At 46.0% G+C, this 13425-nt stretch overlaps 1 protein-coding gene and 1 long non-coding RNA gene across 10 annotated transcripts in view; one reads left to right on the forward strand and one right to left on the reverse strand.

The window, feature by feature from the left end:
* The window catches only part of LOC135911392 (MAM and LDL-receptor class A domain-containing protein 1-like), a 265122-nt gene that overhangs the window by 63975 nt on the left and 187722 nt on the right, over positions 1-13425 (reverse strand). For all 9 annotated transcript variants that reach the window (XM_070528718.1, XM_070528725.1, XM_070528726.1 and 6 more), the window contains 4 exons: positions 9518-13195; positions 7565-8422; positions 1407-1687; positions 26-148 (listed from right to left, as the gene is read on the reverse strand). In XM_070528718.1, coding sequence (XP_070384819.1) covers positions 26-148; positions 1407-1687; positions 7565-8422; positions 9518-13195 — 4940 coding nt within the window. The remainder of the gene's footprint in view (positions 1-25; positions 149-1406; positions 1688-7564; positions 8423-9517; positions 13196-13425) is intronic.
* Positions 1-13425, forward strand: part of LOC135911398 (uncharacterized) — a 54176-nt gene that overhangs the window by 32265 nt on the left and 8486 nt on the right. The gene's annotated exons all lie outside the window — the stretch shown is intronic.

Here is a 13425-nt window from a genome sequence, read left to right on the forward strand (position 1 = left end):
CATGTGTTAGTCTTAAATCACTCACCATGTGAGATCGACCGGTGAATCTGCCCCACAAAGCTGACCCGGAAGACACTGGCTCGTTTTCCCAAAGGCAGAAGTCTGTTTCAAAATCACAAGAGCCCAGATTTGAGCAGTGACTGAGGAGCTGCGATCGAAAAGAAAAAAATTCGATCATTATGTTTTCAATCTGCTTTCGCCGCGTATCACTGGTCATCCTTTAATGACTTCAGAAAATGAGCAGAAATTTGAAAGTTTGTGTAGAAGCCTCAGTACCAAAACGTGCTGTTGTGTTATCATTTGCGGAAATATTTATATCTGCAGCTAGAATACAAGTGGCAACAGGGATGTACGCAACATTAGCACGTCACGTCAAATTACATATGTAATTTACGTGACGTGCTAATGTTTGACGTGCTAATGTTTATGAATATATAAAAAAAGTTTTGCTCCAAACCATCCTACATTTTAATATTCGCTTATCACATGCAACTAACTCATCGTCACCAGCTCTCAGTCTCCACTGAAGTGTTTTGAAAGCGCCCATGTTAACAGCTAGAGCACGTCTCGGAAACTCCTCTTATAACGTTTTATTCACGGCAGAAAGTTATACACGCTCTACAGCGATGTTGCAGGGGCGCTGCGATGTGCATCGGAAGGGAGAGGAAAGCAATGAGAAGCGCGTTCTTCCCAATGCCTCTCGCGCTTTCCTCCTCTCGCGTGAGAATGGGCTGTACTTAGTGAGGGCACTGGTCTATGAAGCCTCTTGAGCGTTGTTTTACGTGCTACTGATATGCTTCAACCGGCAAAAGTTTACTTGCTATAACATGCTATACTTAGTGTTTGCACTAGTTCGTGTCACGTCTGAAACTTCTTGTGTGCAGTTTGTCTAATCTCGGGGGGGGGGGAGGAGGGGGGAGACGCACAGGTGTGAACCGATATCAGACAAAAAAAACTGTTTTCGCTGAGTACATGCTGGATCGCGCCACGACAGCGCGTCGGAACACACACATACGTTACCACCCCAGTTGCGTATGGTACCTTCATCTTTCTAGCGCATGCTCGGTAGCGTGCATCTCAAGCAGCGATTTACGAGGAAGAGCCCATAAGTAAGAGCCCCCCCTATGCCAAAGAGACCTGAAATTTCTATTTTCAAGTTATTCAGTAGGAGTTCTAGGCGATGAGCCTTTATCTTATATTCATTTCCTTTTTTGCACATTTCGGCTTTACACGAGCTTTTGTGTAGTTCGACTAGCTTGCCACCGTTCGTTTAACGCACAGGGCCAAGGTTTTTTTTCTAGGCTGAAATTCGGAAAACGGATGTGTTGAGCTAATCAATCTGTATATGACAAAGATGAGACAACATTACTCTAACGAGATAAGAAACCAGCGCGTCGTTTGCTTACCTGGATGTCATCCACGGCAACGACTCCTCCCTTTGAATCCAATGTAACTTGCAGGTAATACTCAAATGGCATTGTTCGAATGTATTTTAGGCTGACCTGGGCTGAATGCCAGACACCACTTCCATGTAACTGACTCTTTGTGAATGTGGCTTCGGGTCTTAGTGTTCCTCCTTGACTTGTGCCCAGTGACAGCTTGTGTCCACTGCTTAACTGGTACCAAAACCGAGCGCATCCACTGCTCCTAGCTCCTTGTGTTTCGCTAAACGCTGTGACTGTTGCACCTGCAATGGACGAGAAGTGTTAGCATAAGGCACAGGATGTTTGTTGACTAGCAGGCTTAGCATTAGCAGCATGGCAATCGAGATCGGAAGCCGACTACACTGCAAGCATAAATGTTCACATGCACAAGGAAAAACATCCAAAATTATCCTCAAGAAGATGTTTTATTTAATTCCTTAGCTTTTACAGCGTCCATTCTGCGGTTATTTGTCAAGGTCTTTGCCCCCAAAAGATTCATGTGCAAGCGAACCTAGCGTGCATAGCTGTCACCACGCGCATCGAAGGGCAGCAGGCACGGCAAAGCATGAAAAAGGAAAGACGATAAAACTAAAGGATGGAGGTAGAACAGCTACTGCAAAGAACACTAAAGAAAGGAGTGATGAAGGTAAAGTAAACAAATGTGGTGAAGCATCCCGTCTAGAGAAGAGAAAAGACGACGAAGATGTAAATCGCTCGTTCGACATCACCGAGAAACAAGAAGCGATGTAGGCAGAATAAAAACAAAAGCCGTGCCACAAGTTTCAAGCCCAAAGGCCACGAGTTAATGGAAACAGCTCCGAAAGAAGACGGTTTCATCGTAATGAAGGGAGCAATATAGCCGGAGACGCACACGCTCTTGGCATGTTTTCCTTATGCGTCATTCATTTCCCAGCTCTATATACGCCCTCATGAGGCGCTGAACGGCTGAAAGGCTATCGTGTTTATTTAACGGCAGCAATAAAATTGAGCCCTGACGCAGCGGGTGTGCACGTCATTCACATCATGTCCAAAAAGAAAGCTTCGCAGGCACACTGAGACGCATTCCCCATGCTCGAAGTAAATTTCGAAAGCAAGTTCTCATAGCGGTGTAAAATACTATAAAGCATTCAGAATGAAAGCGGAGTTTTATTTCCCTCTTTCTTCCGCTTTGAGGGTGCTTGCTGCTGGCTGCTGTCTTGTACGATGAGTTGGTCACGGGGATGGTGCAAGCCGAGGCGACCAAGGGAAAATAGGCCCCTATATACCAATCGCACAGGCAAAGTGCAACACGAAATGGTCCTGAAACACGTATTTAGTGCGGAGGAAACAGAGACTCGGAAGAATTGCGTCGAGCAGAACAGGGAAGCGTGGATTAGAAGGCGAACACATGCTGTCTCCTAAGCCTCGTAACCCCAAAAGGAAGCCGCTTCGATGGCGACAACGAGCACCGAGGAGCTTAGTGAACATTTCGCCCGGAAACGCGAAGCGGGTAACCGTCGATATTCAGTGAAGAATGACTCGGAATTCGATTGCACACATATTTGTTAACGCGAAGGCGAGTGACATCAACATGCAGAGCTAAGACAACAGAAGACTAGACGTTTTCCACTGGATACGTGTGCAATTTCCTCCCGTGCTCTCTACTTGGAAACTTGCGCTCAACAACAAGGACATTACTCGCAAACGCTAAAGATCTGATTCCTACATCTCACGCGATCCGCATAAGTTTTATATCGACAGCAATTATATGGACACTCCAGCCGTATTTCCGCTGTCGTCTTCGCCGTCTGCGTGACGTTGAGTCCGAGTGTGATAACATCGTCTATGCGCGCCGTATACTGTATGTGCGAGTGAACGCGCGCGAGGTTGAGCCGACAATGGTGGCTCCATCTCGCGCGCGCAAAGAAGGAAAGCAGGGAGTCTTCCATCGCGCGCTAAGCAAAGAGAGAGGGAAGAGAGGTGGGGGAGGGAGTTTTACTCCGCTGCCGCTGTGTATGGCGCGGCCGCGCGGGCTCTATCTTAAAAGCGATCTGCGCAGGGGGCAGAGTGCGCTAAATGCTGATAGCTCCGTGTCCGCTGTATTCTCACCGCTTAATTCGCGTTGAACCATGAGGCAGCACGAAGGTCAATTCGCTCGCTGCTACTGCCGTGCTTTCTCACGCCGGTGTTTTGACAGTGAGTGTTCGCGCTCATCGAGGTAGATACGTTCATGTTTGCTTTTGCGCGTGGGACACCATGCTTGTTCCTTTAGTTAGTAAGCGAATTTTTACACGTTTATACGACCAATAGAACTCCTATCCTTACTTTGTATAGCTGCCTACTAATTGCTATCGTAGTCGATGCTTTGCCTTTTGAGCGAAACTGACTTTTTTCTTAGGCGACAGCCTAGAAGTTTTACTTTTTTTTATTTTAAGGCAATAACTTCATAAGCACTGCTAGTTTGCCACAAGCTTCAGCGAATGTGGGCGGCGACTGCATTCCAGGCGCACCGACTTGTCCGTCAGGATTGCGGAGCAATGTTACATTCAGCTCATTCAAAAAATCAGTAGCCTCCCAACATCGAGAACTTCCGCTGCATTTTGTAACATACTACAGTCACTTAATAAAGTGTTTATGAAGAAGCGACACACTTTCGAAGCATGCGGACTCGTAAGGTTTTCGGTTTATCTTCACTAATTTATGGAAAGAAAAAACTTTGCTGAATATCATATGATAGCCAGATTCTTTCTAAAACACAAATTACAAGTTAAAATGCTTCATATATGTATTACTGCATACCAAATAATACTTTTACTTTAAACGAGCAGCGCGAAAGTAGAGCTAGACGCAAAATAAGATACAAACACTGCGCCCGAGCAAGATTAAATTATTCGAACTTGCTCAGCAGCACACCGCGACAACTGTGGAAAGTTTGCCATTCTAATGGCAACTACTCAAGCGTTTCGCCGTGATGCTCACAAGTCAGGCACGAATAGCTCGGCGTACGTCTTTGTCGGTGAAGGCGATGTGTAGCATTAACACAACCAATGCGTAATTTGAGCAATAGAGAACTACTGCGGCGAGTCAAAGCGCGACCAGAAATTGGTGTTGCGTAGTGTCCCTTGGAGACACCTTCATCCGGCTGTGAGCTCTGTAGGTGGTGGTGTATAAGCAGCCAAGTGTCATCAAATTTGCATAAAGCATCGTCAATGAAGTCAAGGTTGTGCGCTAACATCGCCAGAGCATGAGTTGACTCGTTTCCTGAGATACCAATGTGTGATAGTATCCCACTGTAACATAACTGTTCTTTCCTCAGGTGTGACTTGGTGGGCCACCTGAAGTACTTAACGTAAAAGAGATGAATCAGCGTTGGCGCTGGAAAACCGACCGAGAGCTCCGACAGAGTCACTTAAACTATGTCCAACCAACTAACCCGAACCGGCACCCTGCTTTACTTTCAAACTTTAACAGTAGACACTATCACACCATTTTCGTCTATAGTAAACCTCCGCCTAAAGTAACCATAGCCATCAATCTAGAGCAAATACTTGTATTTTCTATGGTATAAAGCTGACATAGCAAACATCTAATTCAAACAATGCTGTTATGAGAAACCTCGATGACTTTGCAGGCACATAAGCCCACTAGGGAGGCACGCCATTAGATGGCCATGGCATTGATGAACAAACTCTTGGTGTACGCACCTACAATAGATATTGGCGCAGAACCATAAGAATTCAGTGGCTGACTACGTGCCACACGATAGCCAAGAACGAAGTGTCATTTTAAATAAAAATTGGCGATTTCGCCCAAAGGGCGATGCACTGACTGGGACAGCAAAGTTTAACGTTGCGCTTGAACTTCTCGGACGATGTTCTAACTATAACGGGGTGCGCCAAAATTTCTGGCACCTTGAAAGCTTTAACACGCCGTGTAGGGCCTGTAATGACATCGCACAGGCGCCACTACGGTGCCCGTAAAGAGCCACGACAGTAAACTTACATCACCTTCAGGTTTGATCACTGTTATTGTTTTGCACTTTTAATGTTTATTAGCCTGAGAAAGATTTAGGATAAAAGGCATGAATGGTATGAATGCTGTGAATGATATGTTTGATGACATTTGTTTGTGGGTGGCCATCCTCACAATTCTGAGGAATAATTTGGTCAAGAACGTAACATCTGGTCTCATCTACTTGTGTGATTGAATAGTGTAGCAATATACCCTGCATAAACGGCACGGATAAGCTTATAGCATGCATATACCTAAATATATCTGGAGCTTCACGCGATGTCGATGACTACGGCTAAATTATGCCTAGAGTGTCCATTTAGTTGCTATCACAAAATACATACATAAGTAAATAAAGAGATGCACTTCAGTTGTAATCGAACCTGAGCCATCTAATTTGAGAGAATATTGCTCCTTGCGGCATTTGTCTGCTTGTAAGGGCTAACTCGATGCAATGCCTTACGACGACGCGTGTGGACCCCACGCTGTGGTGCACAAGGCAGACATAAATAGACAACATACACCAGTTATGTTTCAGTGAATGAAAGAAAGAGGGAGACGCAGAAGAGATGTCTATCCAAAGTTTAAGCGAACATTACGCCAGTGGCGAAGCGTATGTATTCCTTGGAAGAAAAAAAAAGTTTAACGCGAAAGTCCGAGATTCTGTGACAACGACAAGCAAAGAAAGGCTAAGGAACAATCAAGGGCGGCACGGGTGAAGGATTCAACACGCAAGCGCCAGAAACGCACAGATTTACAAGTGGAGGCGTAAGCGTTATGCCAACATCCTCTAGTTCCTTCAAGCATTCGCATCTTCACCTGAAACTTTTGGTGCAAGAAACGCCGAAATTTGACTTCTTTTTGCACAGAATAACTCCGGATGCGCATACAATATGCGATTTTTGCTTTAGGGATGGTGTAAAAGCGGCAACTAGTAACGTTTGATTCCTCGTCCAAACAATTATACTATATATAACGTTGCTTGACGTTTGGTTTGTCTGACTGTTAGCGCTATGTGACACACACGAGCATAATATAGTCCACATAAACATACAGCACGCAAATGATTTGATTGTATGGAGTAAAAGCCCTAAAGCCACGCGAGGGCTACGTTAAACGCCGTAGTAGAGCGCTGTGGATTAAGTATGACCACCTGGAGTTTCTTAATGCACAAAAAATACTCGTTACGCATGATTATTTGCACCTCGCCCACAGCGAAATGCGGCCGCCGCCATGAATTCAACCCACGACGTACAGTGCTCAGCCGCAGCCACTGATCTAGCACGACGAGCAGTCATGAGTAATGTACAGGGTAATTTAACGCAACATTACATTGCCCTGTCTGACAAAACCTAGCAGTTCGTGTACCAATAAATTGTTCCAACAACAATTAAACTGTATAGAAAGAGAGATAATTTATTATAAAAAAGGCCGATAGAGAGGCAAAGTGGAGACAAAGGAAACTGCCTTACCATAATGCTAAATAGCTTACCGCATATGCAATTCCTTCGCGATACGTTCTTTGCCAATTAAATATTTTTCTTCATCCCGCTCGAGAGTTCGATTGCCTTCAATTGCTAAGGTTTCCCAGTTGCAGGCGTCTCTAAATATTTTCTACTAGCATGTATATTAAGAGTCAATATACCCATTGCGTTCTGAGGCTTATTCACGGGATAATTTATTGGTGTATTTAAGTGCGATTCATGTATTATTGATCTAAATAGGCTCTTTGTACAATACTGCAGTACCCTCGCACATTCAAAACAAGTTTTGCAGTCATTACATTAATTCATACCCAACTGGTTTACTGCAAAGGAGTTCTATAAAAGATTAGTATTTTATGCATGCTTATCAACGTTGATGTTAAAGGGCACTGTTTGCAGCGGTTATTTTATGATTACAGGAACGTATATTTTGGGCTATGTCTGTTATCAAATTGAAATATTTAGGTATTCTAGACAACAAGCTTCCTTTTCACCTTCGTGATACTCTCTACATTTTCCTCACGCATTTATGTCCGTCTAGCATTGAAGCTGGAACGCATCAATCGCGACCCACGACCAGCTTCGTACAAAATGACGGCATTCAAAGAGCATAACATGGTTGTCTGCTTTTGGCCGTGCTAAATCGTTATCAATATCTCTTCTCACCTTTCTCTGCCCCTTGTTTCGATGTATTGACGGCGAGAACGTGCCCGCCTTCAGAGCCAAAGGTGTGATCCTTGCTCCCAATAGCGTCCCGAGCAGTAAGTCTCTCCCAGTGAAGATGTGCGCTGTCATCCCTGGCGCGCCAGCCACAGTCATCAGCTTCAAAGTCACACAGTGGTGGCGTCGGACATGGACCAACGTTCACTGCAATGTCGTCGAGAGCCGTATAGCCACCTTGAACCTTTGAGGCCTCAAAGCTCAAGAACACAGCACTGTCACCCTCGAAATGCACACGTGCGTAGTTCCATTGGGGTCCTTTTGAACCAACGTTCGTCCATGCCACACGTGAGGCCCGCGTTACCGCATCTCTTTCTCGAAGGGTCAATGGCGGAACAGTTTCGCCAAACGCAAAGAACCAGAACTTCAGGCACGCACCGTCTCGGTCTACGTGGAGCGGAAATTCACTCTCCAGTATAGCATTATCGTTTGATAATTGCTCAAAGGTTACAGTAGACGCGAAGTCCAGATACGCAAAGCTTCCGTAAACAGACTTTGTCGTGTGGTCCGTTTCTGGTAGTGAAGGTCCAAGATTACCGCGGCCGATGGGAAGCTTACGCAACCAGACACTAGTACCGCTTGTAGTGCCATTCGTCCATGCGCAGTCATTTTGCTCGAAGTCGCAGTCAAGAGGGTGAGGAGGGTAGCGTAGTGGAGATTTTTCAGCAGTTGATGGCCTTCTGCCTTCTTTACAGCTTCCATAAAAGAATTCTACTTCATCTATGGCGATTCCTGATAGAGCGGACTGGTTAGCCTTCCTGTCAGATTGCGCAATTATTTGAAAGCTCCTCTGGTCTTCTTCACCTGCGAGAAGGAAGAAACTTTTTTCACATCCATTAGTCTCCGGAACTGTACTTTCGGGACTGACAAGCTTGTAAAGAAACTGACACAGTGCGATAATTAATGCACCCTAAATTATAAGGAATAGCAGGGAAGTAATACGGACTACATAATAAAAATAGCTTGGCGTTCTGCACTAGGCAACTCGAGAAAATATGAAGTCTGTAGGAGTATCAACCGATGGTCAGCTGAAGTAAAATAATCGATACTTAGGAAAGTTAAGTAGATAATGCCTGCGGCAGACCGTCAGATCGAGCGTTGAAAGTATAAATACAAATTCCGAGGTTTTTCGCCCCAACACCACGATCTGATTATGAGGTACGCCGTAGTAGGGGAATCAGGAATAACTTTGGCAACCTGGGGTTCTTTAGCGCACACCGAAATCTAAGTACATGAGTGTATTTCCATTTCGCCCCCATCGAAATGCGGTCACCGCTGCCGCAATACTATCCGGGACTATTATCCGGGCAAGGCAACGCCATAGAGGCTAGGCTACCGCGGAAGGGTGGAGACTAAGAAATTCGCGATTACGTATGAGTTGGACGCGAACGGCGCACGTGAAGCACCGCTAATTGGAATGGTTTGTGGAAGGCACTCTTTTATGTAGCGCACATAATCAGCGCAAGGGTTCTGAGCTGGACTAGTTGGTTGATCTACACTATGGAGAAACGGCGCAGACGACGGCACGGATGAAAACTGGCAGGGCCGTGTACTGTCCTGTCCTTTGTCAGATGTCAGCGCAACGTCCTGTGTTTTTTCATCTGTCCCGTCGTCTGCGCTGCTTCGGCAGAATGGACATATTGTGGGTGTGTTGATGATTATTATTATGATTATCTTAAATACTGCGAAACGGAGGAATCGCGGTTTTCACACAGGTCAGTCCGCAGCTTATAAGGCAGACTTACAGCAGTCAAGCTTACATGCGTAGAGATACCATGGTGACACCTCGCGCAGACATATAGTAACACAGTCACTCGCTCAATTCAAATCATCAAATTCGCAACAAACAAGTGCGTTAAAATTTACTAGAACAAGAAATTCACGTCGACATTAACGTACCTGTCAGCACTACGACCTCTTCTTTTGCCCAAGTCTGTCCATCAGTCAAGTTCAACAAAAGCTCAGGGTTCATATCGCCATCTTTTGCACTCTTGACCAGGAGGGAAGAGTCTGTAGTATCATAGAAAATGTACCATAGAGAAAAGCAGTAACTGTTTTGTCGCTGAACATCCACATAGTCAGACAGCAAAATTATTTCAGTACGTCCATTTGTGTTACCGACCTTCGCCAGCATGTAACTTCCATAAGAACTCGACGTAGTCACGTCTACGCCTGGTCCTCCTACAGCCACACCTTTATAACCAGTCGTTCTTATCCAAGGCATCCTCGAGCTGTTTGTGTCGCTGAGCCAACCACAGGCATCACTCTCGAAAGTGCATGTAACTGTGTCTTCACATGGCTCGAAGCTGAACTCCACGTCGTCTAGAGCAATATGCGAGTAACTACTTGTATTTGCTGTCGTTGTGAACGCCTCAATGACCACCTGGTATCGAAGCAGATTACGCAGTGTGACATGACCTCGACGCCAAGCTCCCATTTGATCTCCAGAACGACTCCATGCAGGTTTCAGGTTATCAATGCTAGATGATCCGTTTAGCCGCTGGTAAACTGAAAGCGTCCCAGCACCATTACCAGCCATGTTGAACCAATATCGAAGGCAACGGTAACGTGACTTCTCCAGGACTGGTGAATACAATGAGGCTCTATCTCCTTGACGTCTAGGAACAACTAAAGCGTAGTGACCATAAGCAGTACCCAGAGTGTGGTCGTGTGTCGGACCGAGCACAGTGTCCGTCGCCGCCGAAATTTGTTTCCAGCCATCGCTGAGCCCTTGCTTTTCAAGCTTCCAGTTACAAAAATCTGTTTCAAAATCACAGAAACCTTCTCGACGACATGGACCTTCTGACAATGTGACGTCATCAATTGCAATGAATGCTCCCTTTATTGCTTTGCTGGATAACACTGCGGAAATTGTGAATGTGTAATGTTCTTGAAGCGAAACTGGAAGTTCCCCAAAATTCCACCCGGACGTGTCAGCACCTTGCTTTGCAAATTTGACGGCTGAATTTCGGGCGGATTTTGCTTCTATAACCAAGCTGAGTTCATTGCCACTGTTCATAGAATACCAGAAGGTTAAGCAGCTCATGTTGTTTGTCGATGGCCGGACTTCGGCACTTTCAAGAGAAGCAATACTTGTTGTCACTGTATCTTTCGAATAAAATATGGCATAGCCACCCCGACCACTTGTGTGGTCAGCGGTAGGGCCTACGCCGTCATAGCTATTTCTTGGAAACAAGACTTTCCACGCTTCACTTTCATTCCTGGTGTTCTGCCAATGGCAAAAACTGTTGTTGTTAATCACGTGGTCAAATGAGCAATCTATCAGTACCGAGCTAGGACGGCAGTTTAAGAAAGATATGTCATCAATGCCAATGTTCCGCATTCTGTTCAACTTCGTTATGCTAGCGTGGAATGCAATCTTTGCGTCTCTTGTTTCTCGTCGTGGAACCCCCAACACAGTTCTTGTCCATCCGATGGACGGAGTAACTTCAGCAAGTACCGCACTCATATTTTCTGACAAGACATAAAGTACGTTGAGCTTTACAGCGGCCAGGTTGTCGTTGTAGTAGTACCAGAAGCTCATTGAGCATCGCGATGAAGAAGGCGGAAGCATTGGGCTAAGTAGCATGGCCGCCTTGGAAGAACTCCTTTGGGTCTTTAAAGCCACCAGGTGACCGACTCCACTCTGCGTAGAGTGGTCAGTCTCTGGTTCTGCTAGATCTTTGGCTTGCGTTATTTGCCATCCGTTTGCTCCTCTACTTACGTCAATCCATCCACAAGTGCCATTTTCAAAGTTGCATGGTCCACACATTTCCTCGTCTGAGCCATCCGCGCAATCTACCTCAAAGTCACACACTTGCTGGTCTGGAATGCACCCGCCATCGCTGCATGCGAATTGAAAATGCCTACATTTTGGCATGGGCGGAGGAGCTGGATTAGGAAGCGTGCCATTGTACGACATGCAGCCGGGGCTGAGGGAAATGTCATCTATTGCTATGTCAGATGCGTAGCCAACACCTAGTGATCCCTCGATGACAAAGCAAAATGGTTTATTGCTATAAAGAACGGCTGAAGCTCGAATCCAACTTTGGTCCCTCGGCCCCTTGACTTCGTAGAGACTCTCCCATTGCGACTTTTCTGTGTAGTTTTGGTACTGAGCAAAAAGAGCAATCCCGCCAACGTCCTGGCCGTGAATGAAGTAGTGAAACGTCACTGAGCAGCCTTCATTCTCGGTGACGTAATTGGGACTTCTGTAAAAAGCCGTGCTGTTAAAATGGCCACGTTCCGAGGGTCGAAGCAAAAGCACGCGGCCCGCACCGAGACCACCCATCGTGTGATCAGTGTGCGGGCCCGTGTTTCGATCGAACTTTAAGTATGGCACAGTGTAGATGTTCCACACAAGGGACTGTGCCTTGTGTTCTGGTCTCACGGACTGCCAGGCACATGGATCAGCTCCTGGCTCATATGTGCAACTTGTGTAATTCTGGCAGATATCCGCGGCTTCGTCTGAGCCGTCACCACAATCGTCGACATGATCGCACAGCTGGCTTCTTCTGATGCAAACATTGCTTTCTGGACACATAAAATCGTGCGATTCAGTGCAGTTCCCAGGGGAAGAGGTTGGCAAAGCACAGTTTTCAAAGCTAACGGTGTCGATAGCAATAAACGTTTTCGATGTTGACATCCAGGAATCAGCCTCGAAGGCCAGAGAAAATTCCGATTGGCTGCGCCCAATTGTTGCTTGCCCCTTCGTCCATACATTTCCTCCTCTTTTTCCTACTAACCATAGTATAACGTCGTGGTCAAGAGTGTACTTGTGCACAATGAGCTCAGCGGAATACCCAGAGATGAAATACCAAAAGGACAGGGTACAGTCTTTGCCGGAGCGCTTTAGGCGGTACGTATTATTAGGGCTGTTCAGAAGTTTTCCTGCTTCGATGACGTGATCGCGCCAGGCAGTGTAAACATAACCGCCATGTGCATCCCCCATATTTTGGTCCTTTCGCGGTAGAGGTGAGTTGACTTCGACATCTTTGGCTATCGTCCAGCTCCAACTAGCAGAATCATGTTCACTGAACCAGCCACAAGTGTCAACATCAAAGTCGCACTGTCCACACAGTTGTTCATCATCACCGCTTACCGGGCAATCCTCATTAAAATCGCACACCTGAGAAATCTTCACAAGGGTAACGCCGTCGTGGCATAGGAACTTCGTTTCCAAGCTTTCGTGGCATGGACCATGGCTCATATTGATGTCATCTATAGCGATGTCTCCTCCTTGGGACCCTCCAGTTGTTCCAGCAATAAGAACACTAAATTCCACAAATTCCACAGAGGAACTGCTAACAGGACCGATCGTAACCTTCTTTTGGTGCCATCGCTTCTCTTTGTTTCCCGTGACCACTATAACGGGTTCCCGTTTTTCTCTGCCGTACTCGTTGACGTAGGCAACGATCACGCGTACTGAGCCGGTACTAGGCTCAACGTCTGTGCCACCCATGTGGAGCCAGAGGGAAAAGCAGTAAGCGCTGCTTCCAGTCCAGCGCTGAGATTTGAGTATGCCAGTGTAAATTTTTTCGTCTCTTCTTGGCCTGCCATCCAAGTACACGTATGTCCCTGAGGAAAGAAAAGCACAAAAGGTTAGCTTGAGCCAAGACAAGCAGACATCAACGTCTTTTACTAAAGAAAACAGATACTTTCACTCCTTGACAAGAAGAAAGACTACACAAGTATTTCAAGTGCTGAACAGATGACAATAACGGAAAAAAACGCGCAAAGCAGTGCTGAACTATATTCGCGAACTTTCAGAAATAAAGCACAGAGTAAAATTAACGACGCGCTACTCC

Source organism: Dermacentor albipictus, chromosome 1 (assembly GCF_038994185.2).
Source record: "Dermacentor albipictus isolate Rhodes 1998 colony chromosome 1, USDA_Dalb.pri_finalv2, whole genome shotgun sequence".
NCBI lineage: Eukaryota > Metazoa > Arthropoda > Arachnida > Ixodida > Ixodidae > Dermacentor > Dermacentor albipictus.